Consider the following 18,891-nt stretch of genomic DNA (forward strand, 5'->3'; position numbering starts at 1 on the left):
CCATAGCCCGAGACTGGGAGGATCGAGGAAAACACCACCTGAGCTCCCAGACCCCTAAGCTAGAAATGGTTGCAGTGATCTGATTTGGTGGAGTGCTGGCAGCAGCTAATCTGCTGTGCTCGGTGCTTTTCCCTGACTTATATTGATAGGCACATCTATTTTCTATGTGTTGGGTTTTTGTCACCCCTCGTACCCCCAAAGATAGAACATCTTGGCTCTAAAATAGATGAAAATACCACAAACAGATGCAGAAATGGCTTTGATCTGCTGTATTTTTACTTATGGCTATTACCAGAGATCCATGTCATAGTTGTAACACCGCCAACCTTCCCCTTTAGGACTTGCTCAGTGCACACTGCTTTCACAGGGGGCCTGAGCAACGGCCTTGATTGTAAAAGATTCTACTTCTCTAGCCACTGCAGTCTACAGCAGTACATCTAAATCCAGGGCAGGAAGAGAGAGGAGAAATGCTCTAATAAGGGTTCACAGGCCAGATTTGGCTCATGGAGCCATGTCACCTGCACCTATGTGTACAATCAGTTTACTCTTTAATCCTCCAGCCCTATAGCAAGATAGTTCCAGTGAGTGTAGTTTTTGTTAAGTTGTCTGTTCTGTTTCAGGCATGCTTTCAAAAAAGTGGTGCATCAGTGGTTGCAATACGTAAATACATCATTCACAAGTACCCTTCCCTGGAGCTTGAGAGAAGAGGCTACCTTCTAAAGCAAGCTTTAAAAAGGGAGCTGGAGAGGGGAGTCATCAGACAGGTAAGTATCTCTTTAAACAGCACATATTGTTAAACTCCCACATAACCCAAGAAAATGGCCAATAATTAATGTATTTTATTATTGCATGCAACATGCACTGACCCCTTTCAGCTGCTGGAATTTGGGATGCATGGTATCAGCTAGGAAATACAGTAGTAGCTGTTTCTGCCTGGCCAAGGAAAGTGAAAATAAAGCTGCATGAATTGCACTGAGAATAGTGTCTGGCAAAGGCTTATGCTGCAGAAGCTGCCACTCAGTGACCACTATTTATCAGTATTTTCAAGGAAACATCTTTGTTTCTTCATTCAGCCTTTGAAAAATAATCTTATGTCTTGTCTGCACGTATGTTGTGCACAAGAAAATAGAGTATGACGCTGGGCTGACCTTGCTATCCTTCACGAAAGTTATTCTTCCTTTCGTCTCTGCTCGCTGAATGCGGATGGGATTTCGGCATTGTGACTCGCATATTCCCCAAGTTTCAGTAGTGTGGACAATTGTCTGTTTCTTGATCGTGAAACGTAGCTTATGGTATTGCAGCAGTTCATATTTTCCCAGGAAATTTACCAGCTTTAGTCATGTTTCTTAAAAACACAGTTTGTGTTGGTGATATCAAATTGCCAGCATCACGGGATTGTCTGGTTAGGGTAGGCAGGGTATGGTATTATAATTCTTTGTTGCCTGCAAAAAGCGTTCCCTGATCTTACAGAAGGGATCCCTATTATTTAAAGGACTGTTGTTTCTCTGAGACTTGGTACACGGTCCTCCGTGGAAGAAGAGGGATGACTCCCCTCCTGGTCCCTCGCATAGCAGTCCAGTGCATGAATACCTAATCTAAATGTTTGCCTTGATGTACTATGGTCTCTCTCACTCGATCACTATTGAAAGTTAATATAAATGTTCTCACTGTGGACTGAATGGACATTCTTCTTTGAATTAGGTGAAAGGAAAAGGAGCCTCTGGGAGTTTTGTGGTTGTTTCTAATGCAGGGAAAACTGTTCCAAAATCCAGAGACAGAAAGGTAAACTGGATAAGTTTTTTCATAATTAATATTGTCTCAGAGACACTGGGGTACCTTCTAGCATACAGTCAAAATATTGCAAAATGCAGTGTGGCCTCAAGACCGGTGGAGACTGGATTCTGGCCTCCATGATAGACCCCTCCAGGGCAACATGGGGATCTTTGTATTACTACTGCTGCTTCTCTTTTATATGCTACATGGTTTAAAGGAGGACTTCTGCCTCCAGGCCTGCTAGACTGGCCCCTTACACCAGCAGTAATGAAACGGCAGTATACAGAGCCTTATACGTCCTTGAAGGGTGCCACAAATGAAATGTGTGTATTGTACTGCATCCAGGAATCCAGTGGGATTCTTGCATTTGAGTCTTTCCTAAGAATGGTTCTGTCATTGCTTTCCTGTCCTTCCTTGCTGTTGCTAGGAGTATGAAACATTTATTTTTCAACTGCCAATCAGATGGTATTCAGTTTGCGTTATTAGAATATCTATTGATGTCAAATACTTGAATCCACATACTGAAAACGGAGCATTACAGTGAACATTGACATAAGCACTTACCTACTGGCTACCAAGGAGACCAGAGATCCTTGAACGGTTAAGAATGCCTTGTGTATTGGGACTAGATTGCCACAATAGATTGTACAGAGGGAAGTTGGATACAAAGGCTTTCTTTTCATTTTAAATAAAGCTGTGGTGTTGCACCTGATAACTTGCTAATGCATTGTGTCCTCTCACAGTGCTGCAGGAAATCAATGTACGCATCCTTGGCTGCTTTCTCTTTGTAGAGTAACAGCCTGCTTCAGCTGCGAACAGGCTCATTAAAAGCAAAAAAACAGGTTAGCCTTGTTAGAACTGTCTGGATGTGCAGTCCCCACATCTGAATAATTGTTAAAATCTGCTGCAGAATGTCAGTGACCCGAAGTAAAAGGCCATGCATTTCTGCACTTATTCCAAAGATTCTTCACCCAGGTGTTTTGGGCAGATTTCCACTCTAATCATTCATCTCCTAGTTCTGTGGAAGTGCCGGAGAAGGGATATTCAGAAGGGAATGTAATAGCTTGATTTAAAAGAATGCTGTCTCAAAAACTTGCACTCCAGGGTTTAGGATTTGGATGGGAGGTGGTGTTGTATGTAACACCTAACGCTCCTAGAACTGCCACGGGATAGTGAGACCTCTTTCTTTTCAGTGTGCTTACTTTGTGTGTTTACATCAGTGTAAAGTCAGTTTTTCACCTATTTGTGTGATTTTTTTTTTTTTTTTTTTTTTTTTTCCACACAGCAACAGGAAAGGAGAGGACAGACGTCAGGAGGATTTGAAAAAGTAACTAAAAGCACAAATTGTCAGGAGAGACTAGTTCATCTGTAGATATGCTAACCCCTGGTATCTAAATCCAATAAAATCCTTTAAAAATTCCTGCCAAACTTTACTGCATTTCACACTATTCCACCCTATCCAGAAGGGCTCAAAATGGCTTACAATAAATGAAAATAGGCAAATGCATTCACAATTGACAGTGACCCTTGACATTGGTTTTCTGAACCTGTAATAGTTCAAGAGCACCTCTGTCCATGTACATGTGGTTGACTGAAAAAATGCAACATTCAAGTTCTCTATTTGGGTGTAAAATGTTGTGTGTGTACATATGTGTTTTTAAATATATTTCAGAGAAGTACCTCTGCATCCACTCCAGAGCAGCAGGTTAAGCTAGAAGACATCCTTCCACTGGCCTTTACGCGCCTCTGTGAGCCTAAGGAAGCTTCCTACAGCCTGATAAAAAAATATGTATCGCAGTATTATCCCAAACTCAAGGTGGATATAAGGTATGTGCTATGGGTCCATATTTATAACGTCTCTAAAACAGTATTGAAAAACTAGCTTAATTTGGCTGAGTGTTTTGGGGGTTTTTGTGAAGACTTGGAAATGGCAGAAGTGATATTTTTGTGCTCCACATTGTAATGATTTCCTAAAAGCCTGAGAATGACATGTTTCTTGTGACTTCTACTGTACACTATATCTTTCTAGCCCCCATGATACCACTAAAGACTTAAGTCAGCATTGTCTTCAGTTCATCTCCTTTAGCAAGTAGATTCTCTTTATTTTTAAGGATATCAATATTTCATCATTTCTTCTTTGTATCTTACCCTACCTCCTTGTTATGCTTTCCCCTCCACCCCTAATTTAAAGGACGCACAAACAACCTGCCAGTTAGTTTGTCCATGTGGCTGATATACACACAAATCCAGCAGAATATGCTTCACGTGACAAATGAAAGGGCTTTGTATTCGCATCCCAAGTCTCTCAACAGGCTATGCACAGTTCATTCCCCCACCTTTGTCTTCCCTCCAAATTGGCTTTAAAACGGAAACTTCAAGCATAATTTTCTTTTCTTCTCTTGTCACTTTTATCCAGGAAATGTCCACTTGAGTTTGGATAATGTGTATTTACTCCTTTCATGTAGTCAGCACTTGTGGAGAGTTATCCATTTTAATACTTATTTGAATTTAGAGAGATGCCTCCTCGTAGTCCTGGTAAAGTGCCTTCTGCAAAGTCTTCATCCTGTGGTAGTAAGTTATTGCCCATCTTTTTCAGACCCCAGCTGTTGAAGAACGCTCTTCAGAGAGCAGTAGAGAAGGGCCAGTTAGAACAGATCACAGGCAAAGGAGCTTCTGGAACATTCCAGGTCAGAAGCCAGAGTTCATCTTATTTGGCTTTCCCTTATCATTTGTACTGTTCATAACCCTTCTTTTTTTTTCTTCCCTCCCCTCCGGTTTTATTGAGCTACACTTGTCCCTAGTAGCCTGCCGAGTGTGATTTTTTTTTTTTGTTTTTGTTTTGTTTTTTTAACATGCAGCAGTTCTTAAGAGTATGGAACATTAGGATTTTTGGCCTCCTATTGGCCTGCATTTCTGGAGCAGAGCACCTGGCTGTCCTTGATGAGATCTGTAGACTGTAACTAGTGCTCCAGGTCCCCAGAGCAATAGGGCAGGATGGTGGGGTAACTATAGATCCTACTTCTAGAAGTCCCAAAAGTGCATGGGGCCTCCACCCATTGCAGTAGCATAAGGACAGCAAATTCAGTGGTTCCTGTTTGGTCAGTGGGGGGTAATGATAATCTCTTCAGATCACTATGAGCTGAAAATGAACATAGTTGCGATGTAATTTTTGGGGATGGGTCAATGTCACCAACAAAACCGAGAGAAACCCTTTTCTGGGCAGTTGAGTTGCAAGACCTTGACCTTGTCATCTCCTTGCATGGGAGAGTAGCATTCATGATGCAGCGTTTTAATGTAAAACGTATCTGTGCTAATACAGGAGCTCCGACCCACCTGGTGCAGAGGAGTCTTGTCCTGACCTGGTTTGGGAGAATTTTGTCTTGATGCTTTTCTCTTCCTCCTTGGAAAATAGCTGAAGAAATCAGGGGAGAAGCCCCTGCTTGGTGGAACTCTGATGGAAGATGCCATCCTGTCTGCTGTTGCGGCCATGAACGAACCGAAGACCTGCTCCACTACAGCTCTGAAGAAGTATGTCCTGGAAAACCACCCAGGGACCAACTCCAACTTTCAGGGTAAGATTCCAGTCTACATAGCTCTGATGGGGAATCCCAAGACCTACAAGATCACCTACAGTCCGTCTTAAAACTGTACTGTGCGACTTACTGCAGACAGGTAGCACTGAGCAGTAATGAGCTTGTTTGTCACCTTTTTCCTCTGAAGTCCACTTCCAGGGAATGGGAATTGTACACTTAATACACTTGCTGTAAGTGTGCTGAACCTCTTGGAAGGAACGACAAAAAATATCCCAGAATTGTTCAGGAAGTTAAAGTGCAAAGAAAAAAAAATGCAGTTCCAAATGTCCTCTTAGTTTAGAGGAGTTGCAGTCTAACCCCAGAAGCAGCTAGATACCCCCTTAACTAGTATGTGTGGGTCTTGCTCCTTTCTCAATCTGACTGAATCTCTGCCCCAACCATTTTACAGTTTTATTTCCTTCTATACTCAGGAAGGGAAACAATCAAGATATGCTTTGCCCATGGTCACTTCTTGTGATTTCTCTTTGCAGTCCACGTTACCATTGAAATCGTTGTTGCAGCACCACTAAAATAGATCAGTGGTTTTATGATTCTTAGTGCCTTCCTGTAATGTGGGGCTGTCCAACTTTGATGTAGCTAGGGGCTGCATGCCACATGGTTCGCATGCTGCAGGGATGTCCCCTGCCCTGGGATCCTACAACCACCATGCAAGCTGTGCCGGTGGTCCCTGGTGTGCTGACCCCCATATTTTACCACACTGCATGGCAGCAGGAGATGCAGACTGCCAGTTGGACAGTCCTGCTGTAATGCTTATAGGAGACTATACTCATCTGCCTCTTGAAAAACAGAGTCAGCATATTTGTTAGATGCAGGGGTGTTGTTCAGAAGGGAACACAATTCTGCCTTCTCAGCCAACAATGGGGGCAGAAAGGGCTTAGGTCAGCTACAATTTGTGTGCGTTTGTGATTTGGAGATTGACGCCAAATTTTGACTTGTGACCCACTTTGTATAATGGGTAAGGGCAGAGAATTCCCAGATCATGTAGCTTCAGGGTTACTAACTTTCAGCTTTAGCTGTTACAGGCAGACATAATTCAAGCCACCGCAAGTGCCTGGGAACCTTGATTGTTGCTAGCAAAGTCCTGACTGTTGTGAGACCTGTATAAACATTTGCTTGCCATCCTCTCTTGCATCCTGTTGGCTAGAAATAACTATTATTGTCTTGCTTCCCTTCTGAACTAATCCAGAGAGGGATCTAGAGAGAGAGAGAGAAGCAGGCAGGTGTATACATGTTAAGAACAGGCTAGAACTATGCATTCTTATTTTGTACCTTGCACTTGCAATGCCAGCTGCATCCCTTTTTTTTCCCCCCCACTGTTGATCTTCATTTACCCAGATTAGAAATGGCCTGCTGTTGTGCTGTCCCTGCTATAAAACTGTGGCTTTTAAAAATAAGTGTGTGGACTCTTAAAGAGTCTAGCATTGGCACAAATAAAGAGTTTAATGCAGGCAATCCATTCAGTTAACCGTGCAAGCTCTTCAAATGCCATTTAAATTAAGCGTTCAGTGGGAATGGCCTGTAGGCTGTTGGAAGGATGGCTTGATCCCAAATAATTTTGTTACTGTGAAATGTCACTTCTCTGATATTGCTGAAGCGAGACTTTTAGCAAGAAGCTTGTCACAGTGAATACCTTTCCACTTAATATGCCAAACACGGTCAAATGACAGTTTAACCGGTGTTTCCTACATTCTGTTTTCGTTCTCTTCCCTTCCTCATCTGAGCCTTTTCTGAATGTGCTGGATAGAAAAGCTCACGTCTTTCTGACAAATTTCTGTCCATCCCAACTGAAACAGAAAAAGGTTTCAAGACATGCTGTTTATCCAGCTACATACTTGTGCCTGCTGCTGGTGAGGAGAGGTCCTGTTAGTGGTGCATTTTCATTGGGCTCTGTCGCTACAAAAACCACGGGAAGAAGAATTGGGAAAAAGAATACTTTACCTCTGGTAGCTGAGCTCTGAAGTGCTGGTAGTTCACTGTACTAAGGCAGCATTGAGGGGGTGTAAGATCACACCTAGGGATGTGGCAGGACAGGGGAGGGTGAGATACCATGTGCCAACTAAGGCAAAAATACCATCTGAGTGAAACAGGCTGAAAGGTCAGTGTAACTAGAACTGTGTGAATATCAAAAGCATTTATAACGGAGCTGTCTGGTCTTCATATTTCACACTGGAGCTTTACTTCATTCCTTCTTTGGGAGGACTTGCACTAACACCTGTTTACCTGTTTAGGTCCAACGTTTGAATGTGCCTAAACAGTACATGTGGGGAATTCTGAAGACTTGGTAAAACCTCATCTTAAAGCAGTTGTCGAGCCAGGCCCTGTACAGAAGCAGATGCACTCTTGAGTGTTGCAGGCAGTGAAGGTGGACTGTCAACCCCCTTTTTCAACCCCTCTAACTGTAGATAAGAAAATGTTACTCTGCCCCCACCTCTGCCTGGGATTTCAGGGTGCATTGCATAGAGCAGTACAGTTGAGGCATTTGATAAGGTAAAGTATTGACCTGTCTCTTCACTTTCCACAGTGCACCTACTAAAGAGAACCCTGCAGAAATGCGAAAAGAATGGCTGGATGGAGCAGATCTCGGGGAAGGGCTTCAGCGGCACCTTCCAGCTTTGCTTCCCTTACTACCCCAGGTAAAGAGCTATCTGAAAGCAGTTATTCATTTACATCAGGAGATTTGTATTGGGGCACAAGCCTTTACACTTTGGTCTGTTACCCGCAACCCTGTGTAATGTGTACCGCTCTAGATCCTGACACTAGCAAATCTAGGGTCAAACGTAAAGAATGCTTTACTAACAAGGGAAATATAGGGCTTAATGTTCTCGGGTATTCTGGCGTCTTCTGTAGTGCCCACCAGTATAGTACTTAAAGTAAATCTGCATAAGGAGATGCTTTGTATACTTGCCTCTTAGCAGCACAGGAGTGATCATAATGAAAAATACCATAGATCCAGCAACTTCACTGTCCTTATTGCAGATGTAGGAGGAGATGGTCTCTACTAAATGTGTTCAGGGAGAGGACGAGACCCAGATAGCTGGAGGAAGATTGGAAGGTAGGCTATGTTGAGTCAAGCCTCAGTGAGCACAAAGACAACAAGGAGCCAGAGCAGAACAACAACTTTGTCTCCCCGTCTAAATTATCTCGTACCTCTTCAAGCCCTTGGTGGCTCCAGCTTGTACCTGAGAGCATTAAGAGTTTGGACTTGTCATCCCCTTCTATGTAACAAGAAAGGTGCAAGCAACCATCTTAAGAGCATGAGATGGAGAGCTTGGATGTTGCTATAGCATTCCTAATGACCTTCAGGCAGTTGGACTTTCTCCAGCTAGATCCATCCTGGCAGCCCCTTGGTGTTCTGTACTTCAGATAGCAGCACACAGTGTCTGTGGTTTTTATCTTTTGGGTTCTTGTTGGTGTTTTATTAAAAAAAAAAAAAAAAGTCAGCAGAACAGTGAAGCTCAAACCAGCACAGGCTTTACTATAGCAAACTGGATAAGTGTCCCTGGTAAGTCAGGGTTGCTGATAGGCTGCCTTTCAGCCGTCTGACATTCACTTTGTATGGTTTTATGTGAGTAAGGCTCTAATTTTAACAAGACTGCCTTTGTAGCCCAGGTGTGCTGTTCCCAGAAAAGCATCAAGAGGAGGCATCTGATAAATCTGAGGAGGAGGAAGAGGAATCGGAGGAAGAGGAGGAATCGGAGGAGGAAGAGTCTGAGGAGGAAGAGCCACCTCCAAAAAAGAGGTATGATGAAGTTGGAAATAAAATTCTTCAGGCTAAAATGTCTGACCATCCTGTATTCATGAGCTTGGGGAGAAACCTGGCACTTCAGCAGCAGGCTCCAAAAAAACCTGTTGTGATGCAAGAGAACAGTGGAGGATCTGAGCTCATGGAGTTGGCTGGGTTTACTTTGGCTTCAGGCAGCAGTGTTTGGTTTGAGAACTGGTAGTCTCATTGCACTAAAGACGGTTACAGCAGATTGCACTAGCACTTCATCTGTGGAGGCCAGAGTGCAAATGTTATAGAGCTGTCTCGGGCAAGGAATATTTATCTACAATCAACTATTACTGCCCAGTAGAAGCCTCAGGCTGGCACAGCAAGGAATGTTGCAAGTATTGAGCATGCATGTGGGGTGGTCATGCTGCGTATGTGGAGCTTCTGGGTCCTGTCAGGGTCCAAGCTCCAGTTAGTGGGTGCTGTGCAAATGGTCTGACAGCGGTGATCGTAACTTCCACAATTTCATCATTTGAACTGAGAGAGAAGAAAAGGGACTTGTTCTATTTTTGTACATTATTTTTTTATTTTCATTTTTAGTGTAATTAGCTTTTCCATTCAGCTTCCTCATGTGATCTTCTGTGCTCTCAAAACTGCTGGTGTCCCTTGAAAAAGCTGAGGAGTTTTATTAAACAACTTGGCTTTAACACAGTGGGGAACACACCAACCAAAATCATTCTCGCTCTGAAGGTGGATTTAATGTGAATGGCCTTCCTTAGGAACAAAGCCCCACTCAGAGCTCTTGGACACTTGAGTTGTGTGACTCACCCTTGACAGGCTGGTAGGATTTACATGCCTGCCAGAGGAGATGAAGTATGAATGCTGCTTACTGTGGGTACTCTGCAGAGTGTGAACTTACCAGATGGAGTTGGGGTCTTACTGATTAACTCACAATTTGATTGCTGCATGCTAGGACACCCACAATATATCGGGGATGCTGCAGTCTACCTCACTGGGTGTGAATTATCTTGTAGCCGTTGGTAAAATCTTACTCTTTCTTTCTGATAGGATGCAGAAAAGACCCCCTCCAAAATCCCGGAGCAGAGCCCCTCCAGTAAAACGAAGAGAGTCCAAGCCCAAGCCAAGGAAAGTACCTGCAGCCCGCCGGGGGAAACCCAAGCCCCCACCAAAGGTCAAAATCCCTGCCAAGAAAGCCAGACCAGCAGCCCCAGCCATCAAGAAACCCTCTGGTGGCAGTTCTTCCAAGAAACCAGCAGCAAGTGGGAGAAAGGAAGTGAAATCTCCCGCCAAGGGCAAATCTACCATAAGGAAATCTCTCCGGGCAAAAAAGTAAACTTTTCCAATGTGTCAGGGAATCCCATGGTCAGATCCATAATATTGTTTTATAATGTCAATGTGCATTTGTATTTTAGTTCTGACACTTAAACCTTTCTTTTAATTTTTTTTTTTTCTTGAGTGATGGGGGAAAGCTGAAAACTAAGTCAAATCAACCCAAGCATTTCAGTTAGGTATAGTTGCTGTGCCTCATGCCTCCTTCCCTAAAACAAGTCATCTTTAGTTTCTGCAATAATTTTTAGGACTTTTCTAGACCGTATAATCTGTACATTTTATGGTGTTTATTTGGTTTTATTTTTTTGGCTTTTTTTAAACCTTGTTCAAAGAAGATTTTTATATCTTTAGACGGCAGGAACAGGATGATTGGAGAAATTGAACTCTGTAGTGGAAACTTAAAACTGCAGTAGCTTCCTCCTTAGATTTCCTGCATGGTGATACCAAGGTTCCTAATGCTTCCGTGGAGAAGCAAAACATGTACAGCGCTTGCACTGACTTCTCAAGCTGCTTTTCTCTGCTTGGCCATTGTAATGATATGCAAAGGAGAATGTCTGTTCGGCTCCTTCAGACCAGCAAGTTCCCCTTGATAAGTCAGGTCTTCAGCAAACGGTGAATGCAAAAGGTTCTGATCCTCTGACTTCAAAGGGATCCCAGAAGGGGCAACTTTCAGTTAGCTGGGTTGTTGCGATTTGAGTTAGTGATTCCATCCCTCATCTGTTACCTAAAAACCAAAATATATAAAAGTCTTCTTGAATCCAACTTTGAAATGTGTTTTTAAAAGATGAAGATCCTGAGTTTTGTCACTTCTTGTTTACCCTTTTTTAAAGAAAAGCTGGAGTTACACAGTTGCTAATGTAGAGATGTTAAGTGAAAAACATGCAGTTTGCTAAAATAAAATGCAATTAGATTCCAGGCCTATCATGTGACTTCTTTCTGTTGCTTTCACAGCATCTTTAGGTGAGTAAAAAGCACATGGGATTATGGTAGGTTATGGCACTGGTGATTTATATCTTCTAACTTGAAATCTAATCATTTTTAAATGACAGTTCCCAGGTGTCTTGCCAAACTGTTTATTTGAGTCTCATTTTTTTCTTGTTTCTCTGAAGACCACAGTGGCCTAGGGGAGGGAACTGATAGTCCGTTCCCCTTTTGCCACAGTGTTGAGTGGAACATACTCTCACAAGTTAAGGTCCATTTGAAATCTTTCCACGTGCTCCAAGAGCAAGGTGTTCTTCAGCCTGCTTTGTCTAACAAACGCCAACCAGCATGTAAATTTAAGAGCAACAAACAAAACACTCTGCTACACCTGCAGCCCTTCCCCTGTCACAAAGGTACAAGAAGGAACAACTGACATGTGGCACCAAGCACTTCCCCAAGCGCTGTGCAGTTTCAGAACCCCCCAGGGCAGGTGCTGCATTTGATAAAGTGGCTCTTTCCCTAGGAAACTAAAACCCACCTCTGGGTACATGGTTGCTCTTCAGGAATGACCAGTAGTCAGGATGTGCAGATGGATGATAACTCTAAGGAGAAAAATAGTTAGTAGCAGGTGGATTTCTTTGGGATGTGTTCCCTTTATCCATTCAGTGTGGGTCATGAGAACCGGAGCTATGGTTTGCCCTACAGGTGCTGCTAAGGCTAAAGTTTAAGCTCAAGTGCTATGGTGCATGCATGCCCGGCACTGAGGATATGCATACCGACAACACTTGAAGAACTCCAGTAAGTCATAACATCTCTCTTCTGTTCCTTCCCTGTAATCATCATCTATTTGTAACAATGGGGGTGTTGGGGGGAAAAACATTAAGATTACTGACTTCAATTGTTAGGGACCCTGTAAAGGCTGTAAACAGGCAGCTAATGAAATTCGCAGATGATACTGAATTGGGAGAAATTGAAAGCATCAATAGAAATTAAACCAACCCATGGGGATTAGAGCAATTTATAAACACAGCTAGTAAACTGCAAAATAAGTTGGAATATGCAAACTACGCATCTGGAGTCAAATACTCTGAAATGAGAAACTCAGTGGGAGGGAGAAATTGGTGAAGCAGTGACAAGATGCCAGGGCTGAGTGAGGACATTTGCATTGCTTCAAAGGATCCCTCTGGAGTATTATAGAGGGGGAGGACTTTTTTTTTCCTCCCAGCAGATATTCCACCCATTTTTCTATTGCCTAAAGTAGCAGTAACACCACCTTAGCCTGCACTTCCATCTGTAACGGGGAAGGTGGAGGAAAGGTGGTAGGGGTAGCTTATGTAGTGTGACCATTCCTCCCACAGTAGCCATGCTGCTGGGAGATGGGGACAATGGCTCTTATTTCTTCCTTTCGTCAAGTGCATCAACCCCAGTCTCCATGGGGCAATACATGTTGAGCACTGGAGAGGTTTTGATTGGTTTGCTCTCACTTGGAAATATTGTAGGCTTTGACTTGTGCCACCACCCAACAAATTCAAAAGATTGAAAAAGAGGTCACCTTTATTTTACATGCCTACAGTCTATGGAATCATCTATGCCAGGAAGAGAAGGACCCAAAACACTGTGTGTCTGCGTTTCAGTTTTTTTTCACTGCTGATTTAGTCTTATGAGACCTCCCAAAGGGATGACAAAAACTGTTAATGCTACATAATTCACTAGAACATAATGCAAAATTTTTGTTTCACAATAGCAGATATTGGTTGGTCTTATAGTTCAGATGACAAATGAAGGGTTTTTCAGATGCGCTGAGAAAAACTGCATGTTTTAATGGAACAGGAACCTTATTTCAGCTCTTGGGTGTTGCAGCCTAGATTTAAGTGCACTGTTGCCTCTAGGAGTTCTGGGAATATTGGATTAGCAGGGAAGCCTATAAGATGATTGGATCAAATTAAGGGCATATATTTAGGGTCTGTATTGGTGAGAAATGTATGTAGGATGTTTCCAGATTATGACCGCATTGACATAAACTAACATTGCTGCTTCTGCTTGGAAACCTGGGCTAGGTCCCTGGGTGGCAGAGGTCAGTGCTGAATCGTGAATTGACACAGTGCAGCTCTCCCTAGTAGTATGAAGTGTTTACAGCCTCAGGTATGCATACATTGTGGGAGTAAGTGTGATTTACTGACAAGTGGCTGGTCCATTTGCAGCCCCAAGTCTTGCATCTCTTATTGATGGAATGGAATTGACATTTGTTAAGAGCAGAAGATTCTAATACGTGCTACGTTGCACTGCCTGTCCTTGTAGACCTGTTTGCTGTTTCAGTAATTAACATGTCAGGAAAATTCTGTTCCATGAGATGTCACATCAGAGTTCTGGGTCTGGTTTGATGTAATCAAATGGCAGCTCTTCCCCAGCGTATCTTCTTACCAAATTACCATATTTATGCACACTTTTCCCCAAATAATTAGCCTTCCAAAATGAGGGTGCGTCTCTTAAATGAGGAAGCTGATAGGGGTTTTTTCCACCCAGAAAAGAAGTATGGAAATGCTGTCAGATGGCTGTGGTTTTTTTTCCCTTCTCCTCCTTGGACAAGTCTTCAGGGAGGCTACTCAATACCCTGCAGTGGTGTGTCCCTACCAGAGGGACCCTCCCTGTACAGATGAGGCTATTATGGACCCAGGAAAGGTTGTCTTGCAGACCCCTGATTTCTCTGCCCTGACTGCTTGAAAGGAAGGTGGACAAACATCATAGAGTCCTCTCTATGGGCAATGGGTTCTCAGTCCTACCTCTCTTGTTGCAGCTAAGGAGAAGGGAAAGCAGCTTGGCAGCACGTTGAAAAGCAAGGAGGCTGGAACTGCTGAGGAGGAAGTTGTATTTTCTAGCCTGCAGTTTAGAGTTACCCACTACCAAATCCTGTTGTACAATATGACTTTTGCTTTTACAAGCACCTTTCACCATTTACAGAAAAAATCTGCCATCAGCTTCTAAAACGCATTTCCAACCCTTCTTTCCAAAAGTCATTTGATGGCCAAAACGTTCCTGTAGATCTGTTTCTTGGCCATAGACGTATTCACGAGAAATTCCTCGTGGCTCCAAGGCTCTGAATTCTTAAAGAAGTGTAGAAAACAGTGCAGGATCCCATCTCTGAGGATTTTTATTGCCGAGCTTGATGCACTGCAATTCCTTAAGGACTTGAAGACCCTTGGGTTTACAACTTCTCTTTCTAGAGGAATTTATGATTCTATGTCTGATATGTGCTACTCTGATCCCACAACTCTGTAGTTGTAAGTAAAGAAGCTACTGTTTTTTGTCTCAAAATACAGATCTTACTATTTCTGTACATCCTTCTGGATGCATTTTTCAGTAGCATCTTTCCTGGACCTTGACATCAATCAAACCAGCTATCACAGACTTCCAACCAGCCTTGAATCCTGGAATTCCACTAGTATGAAAATTGTTCTTCACCACACAGTCTCAGCTCTTTTTCCTGACCAAACCTTTCTTCCTCCTGTAAAGATTCTGCCTCCATGATATTATCATCTCTTGAAGACCATCTGTCATCTCTTCCTTGGTTACATGCTAATAACCCAGTAATGCTGCCTAAAATCTTCCAATGATAATATTTTTGGACTCTGGATCCAAGGGTCTTTTTGTACCATAATCTGGCAGAAGCATTTGCTAAGATTTGTTTTCTTGCTTCATCCAGGCTGGTGACCTCCCAAGATTTCCCTTTTGATTCTGACTATTGATAGCCCTGCTTCTCTTACACAGCTGTGTCCCCACTTGGTCTGTGCATCCCAGGGTAGGTCTTGCTGGAGTATTGATTAATACAAGCAGTGCACATATAGCTGATATAAAGGCTTTGTTCGAGCATTGACCAAAGCAGGCCTCGCCAAAGACTGACCTTGCACACATCAATCAGGGCTTAGGTTGGAAGATTAGGCTTTACAGACCCCTGGCAAAGCTGATTGATGATAAGGCTGATTGCCAAGGGTGATTGTTCAAGTTAGTGCCAGATAGTCCACAACACACAAGATAACGGGGGGAGATAGAAGGATTAGGGTGGTCTGGTAGAGAGATCGATGTTTGTTATGCGAATGTTTGATGTAAGCAGTTGTTTTGATCAATGTAAGAGGGGGACTGGAAACCCGTGGAGCTGTAATGTGGGAGTTGTGCCTGTGCCTTTGCACAAGCACCCAGGGCTTGTAACCCCCTGGACATGCATGTTAGTAAATAGGGGCTTTGTAGGTAATGAACCTGGCCGAGCCTTTGTCATCTAACCTAGGCTCTAGTAACTCTCCCTACAACACGGAGGTCTTCAAGGGAACAAACGCTGCCTGCCTAGCAGCAGCACAGACACACGGAGAACTACAATGACCACACAGCCCTTCTTGCAAATGTGTGGTTAGCCAAGGCTGGAGCCTAGTGTTGCCAAGTGGGACTAGTCTTCCCAAGTGCAGAGGGGAAGTACTTGTCTAGTCCATGAAACAAGTCACTGTAACTGTGCCACTATTTACCACTGTATCTTGCAGTCATCTCCTGTGAGCCCCTTCAGGTGCTGCTTTGACAAAAACCCCATCAGGTCCATGTTGGTTTGAGGATATCAATGTGCTTCAAAGGCAAGTTGTAGGGGTGTTAATCAGGCCAATAAAGTGCCTTAGTAGTGGTGCTAATGCTCTGCAACTGCCTCAAATGCTCTTTGGAAACCCTCTATCCACCCAAATTCCTTTTTCTTCCTGTATTCAGTATTGCCTACTGTATTAACAAATCTCCTGCATTCCTTGTAGCAGATGAGAGGATGTTTCATACATGGGAGACGATCTGTTCTTTACCTAAGGACTTTTATTAGTACACGCCCTTGTGTGGGTGCAGTTGTAATGGTATTGCTGATTCCTTCATCTGCATGCTTGTCATTACAGCAATATGAGCACATTTCATGCCAGTATACCCACGTCCGCATGTAGAGTAGGGTTTCATAGTTGGTAGGGTCGGAAGGGACCTGAGCGGATCATTGAGTCCGACCCCCTGCCATGGCAGGAAAGAGTACTGGGGTCAGACGACCCCGGCAAGGTGTTCATCCAGCCTCCTCTTAAAGACCCCCAGGGTAGGAGCCTGCACCACTTCTCATGGAAGCTGGTTCCAGACCCTAGCCGCCCTGACCGTGAAGTCGCCTCCTGATATCTAGCCTGAATCTCCCCTCTGCCAGCTTGTGACCGTTATTCCTGGTCACTCCTGGCGGTGCTCGGGGGGAACAGGGACTCCCCCAGTGGTCCCCGCTGGTCCCCTCTGACTAGTTTGTAACAGGCCACTAGATGCCCCCTCAGCCTTCTCTTGTGGAGAAGTTTGTACTATTTGAATAGTAGTGGTATAGTTAAAAGCACAAGCGCTGGTAGAAAGCACTGGCCATTTGCTCAAACAGTAGACAAATCAGGAAAGAATTTATTTTTGCAGCCAGTGCCTGAGTGGAAGGACAGGACTTTCACTTTCTTTACTGCTCCATCAGCAAATGAGTCAACCTGGCTGTCACCTCTTTGAACTTGCTTCCGGCTCCCTGGCCTGGTCAGCCCCCTCCGATTCTCACTTGCTGTTCTGATCGGGGGCTTATATCACAGCCTTGTTGGGAAATCCTGGCATCACCCTGTCTCCTTTAATTTTTCTTGCCTGGAATCTGCATTTCTACTATCAGAAATGGGTGGTGATGGAAGGGGGCAAAAAGCCCCGTCACTTCTTGTATCCTGACTGCCACTGGCCTCATGCAGATGTTGAATGCTGTTCTACAGGAGATCAGTTTGTGTCTTGACTGCCCCAGGTCACCATCACTCAGCCTCACTGCAAAATAGTGGTGGTCTTTCATTGCCTGTCCTGCAAGTCCCCACCAGGATCTGAGCCTCGTGAAGTGCCCTGTTGCTGAGACAGCCTCACAGAAAATGGTTTGCAGGCCAGTTTTAGCCTTTGGGCCTGTCCGTCTGTCTTGCACGAGGGTGCTCCAAGGCAGAATCTTCCTGACTCGCGCGGATGGGAATAGACTCCAGCTCCCTCCCTCCCTCCCTCCTAGCTGTGCTGGCTCGGCAAGGATAACAGCAGGAGGAGGTGCAACCCCTCCTGTGTGTCACTGAAGTCGGCACATGTTTGCAAATAGACGGGAGAACAGAGCTGCTGAGTAGGAAGGTGCCAGTTTCTTCCAGCCTTGGGTCAGCGCTAGCTTGACTCATGCTTCGCTACTTCTCATGTCTTCTCAGCTGCCTCTTCCTGCTCCCCGAGGTGAGGGTCTTTTCTGAGCCTTGCCTTGCCCTGCCTCAGTTACTGAGACCCAGTCAGTAGCGGCTCTGCTGATGCAGTTGCCTACAGGCACTGGCTTCGGTGCCATCACAGCACACGGGCAGCCCCCACTGAAGGCCCTGCTCTGCTGCAGACCCTGTGCGACCTTGGACAAGTGGGTCCATCTCTCTGAGCTTCAACTCTTTGGAAAAGGGCGATAACAGCATTGCCTGCCCAGGGGGCTGTGGGCAGGGTGCAGATGGCAGGGGGCTCCAGGGTGTCGTGTCATCTCCAGCACAGCTTGGGGCCTCTAGCTATGGACTAGATGGTTAACAAGGGAGGCAACTTGGGCAGGTGAGCTGGGAACTCCGCTCAGCTCACGGAGCTCGGGGACCGGGACCGATTCTCTCTGCAGGGCGTTCGGGAAGCAGCCACAGGAAACCCGCCCAGGAAAGGAGAGAGCCAGGGGGAAGGTGGCACTGATTCAGCCCTCCATCATGGGCGAGGGGAGGCAGGAAACAAGCTCTCTTCCCTTGCACAATGCCTGTTTCTCTCCCCCCCACACCCTGCCAGCAGGGATGTGGTGGCTCCTGCTCTGTCTGGATTCCAGCCAAACCGGAGCAAGTGACACCGGGTGCGATAACTGAGTCAAAGCGGGGGCCCTGTCCCCCACCCCAGTGCCAGCCTCAGAGCAGTGAGGACCAAAGCAAAACCCACAAGCAAAGCAGCTGCTGGAGCCAGGCAGCGGAGGCTGCCCCAGGCAATTCAGAGCCCTACCCAGCTGCTCTGCCTGCCTTGGCTCCTTGCCCTGCAACTCTTGGCAGCACAGCAGAGCTCAGCACCACTTGGAGCGGGGAGCCTGGCCCTGATCCTGGACGGGATCCATTTTGCCAGCAGATCGAGTTTGCCAGTTGGGGGCACCAGGACAGGCTGTGCCACAACCCCCCTTCCAAAAAAACTCCCCTTTCCAAAGAGGCTGAGAGATGTCAGCTGCGGACTCTGAGGCGTGTGGCCCTTTAAGGCTTGCGGGGTTGCGGTACTTTTGGGGGGGGATTTCATTGACAACTTGATTCTGGGGAAGGGGCGTGGCTTCGCCTTCCCCGCCGTGGATTGGCTGGCGGGGGGATGCGCTGGTCCAGGTGATGCTGTTTGCTCCTTGCAGACAGCACATGGGGGAGGGCGCTGCATCCCCCAGGATGGGCAGAGGCTGGCAGGGGCAGCTCTAGGCTGGGTGCCCCTGTGGGGACAGGCCGGAGGGGCCTTGGAGCTGGGGCTGGGGTTTGCCAGCCCTGG

At 45.2% G+C, this 18,891-nt stretch overlaps 1 protein-coding gene across 4 annotated transcripts in view; it reads left to right on the top strand.

Annotated features, from left to right (window-relative positions):
• HP1BP3 (heterochromatin protein 1 binding protein 3) overlaps positions 1-11,344 on the top strand; it is a 26,537-nt gene extending 15,193 nt beyond the window's left edge. For all 4 annotated transcript variants that reach the window (XM_019541409.1, XM_019541412.1, XM_019541410.1 and 1 more), the window contains exons 6-13: positions 621-764; positions 1,702-1,782; positions 3,446-3,600; positions 4,370-4,460; positions 5,186-5,345; positions 7,888-7,999; positions 8,971-9,105; positions 10,144-11,344. In XM_019541409.1, the coding sequence (XP_019396954.1) occupies positions 621-764; positions 1,702-1,782; positions 3,446-3,600; positions 4,370-4,460; positions 5,186-5,345; positions 7,888-7,999; positions 8,971-9,105; positions 10,144-10,429 (1,164 nt within the window). In that variant the 3' untranslated portion in view covers positions 10,430-11,344. The remainder of the gene's footprint in view (positions 1-620; positions 765-1,701; positions 1,783-3,445; positions 3,601-4,369; positions 4,461-5,185; positions 5,346-7,887; positions 8,000-8,970; positions 9,106-10,143) is intronic.
• The last annotated feature ends 7,547 nt before the right edge of the window (positions 11,345-18,891 follow it).

The sequence above is a fragment of the Crocodylus porosus genome, unplaced genomic scaffold, assembly GCF_001723895.1.
Source record: "Crocodylus porosus isolate Cpor-Errol unplaced genomic scaffold, CroPor_comp1, whole genome shotgun sequence".
NCBI classification, from domain to species: Eukaryota; Metazoa; Chordata; order Crocodylia; family Crocodylidae; genus Crocodylus; species Crocodylus porosus.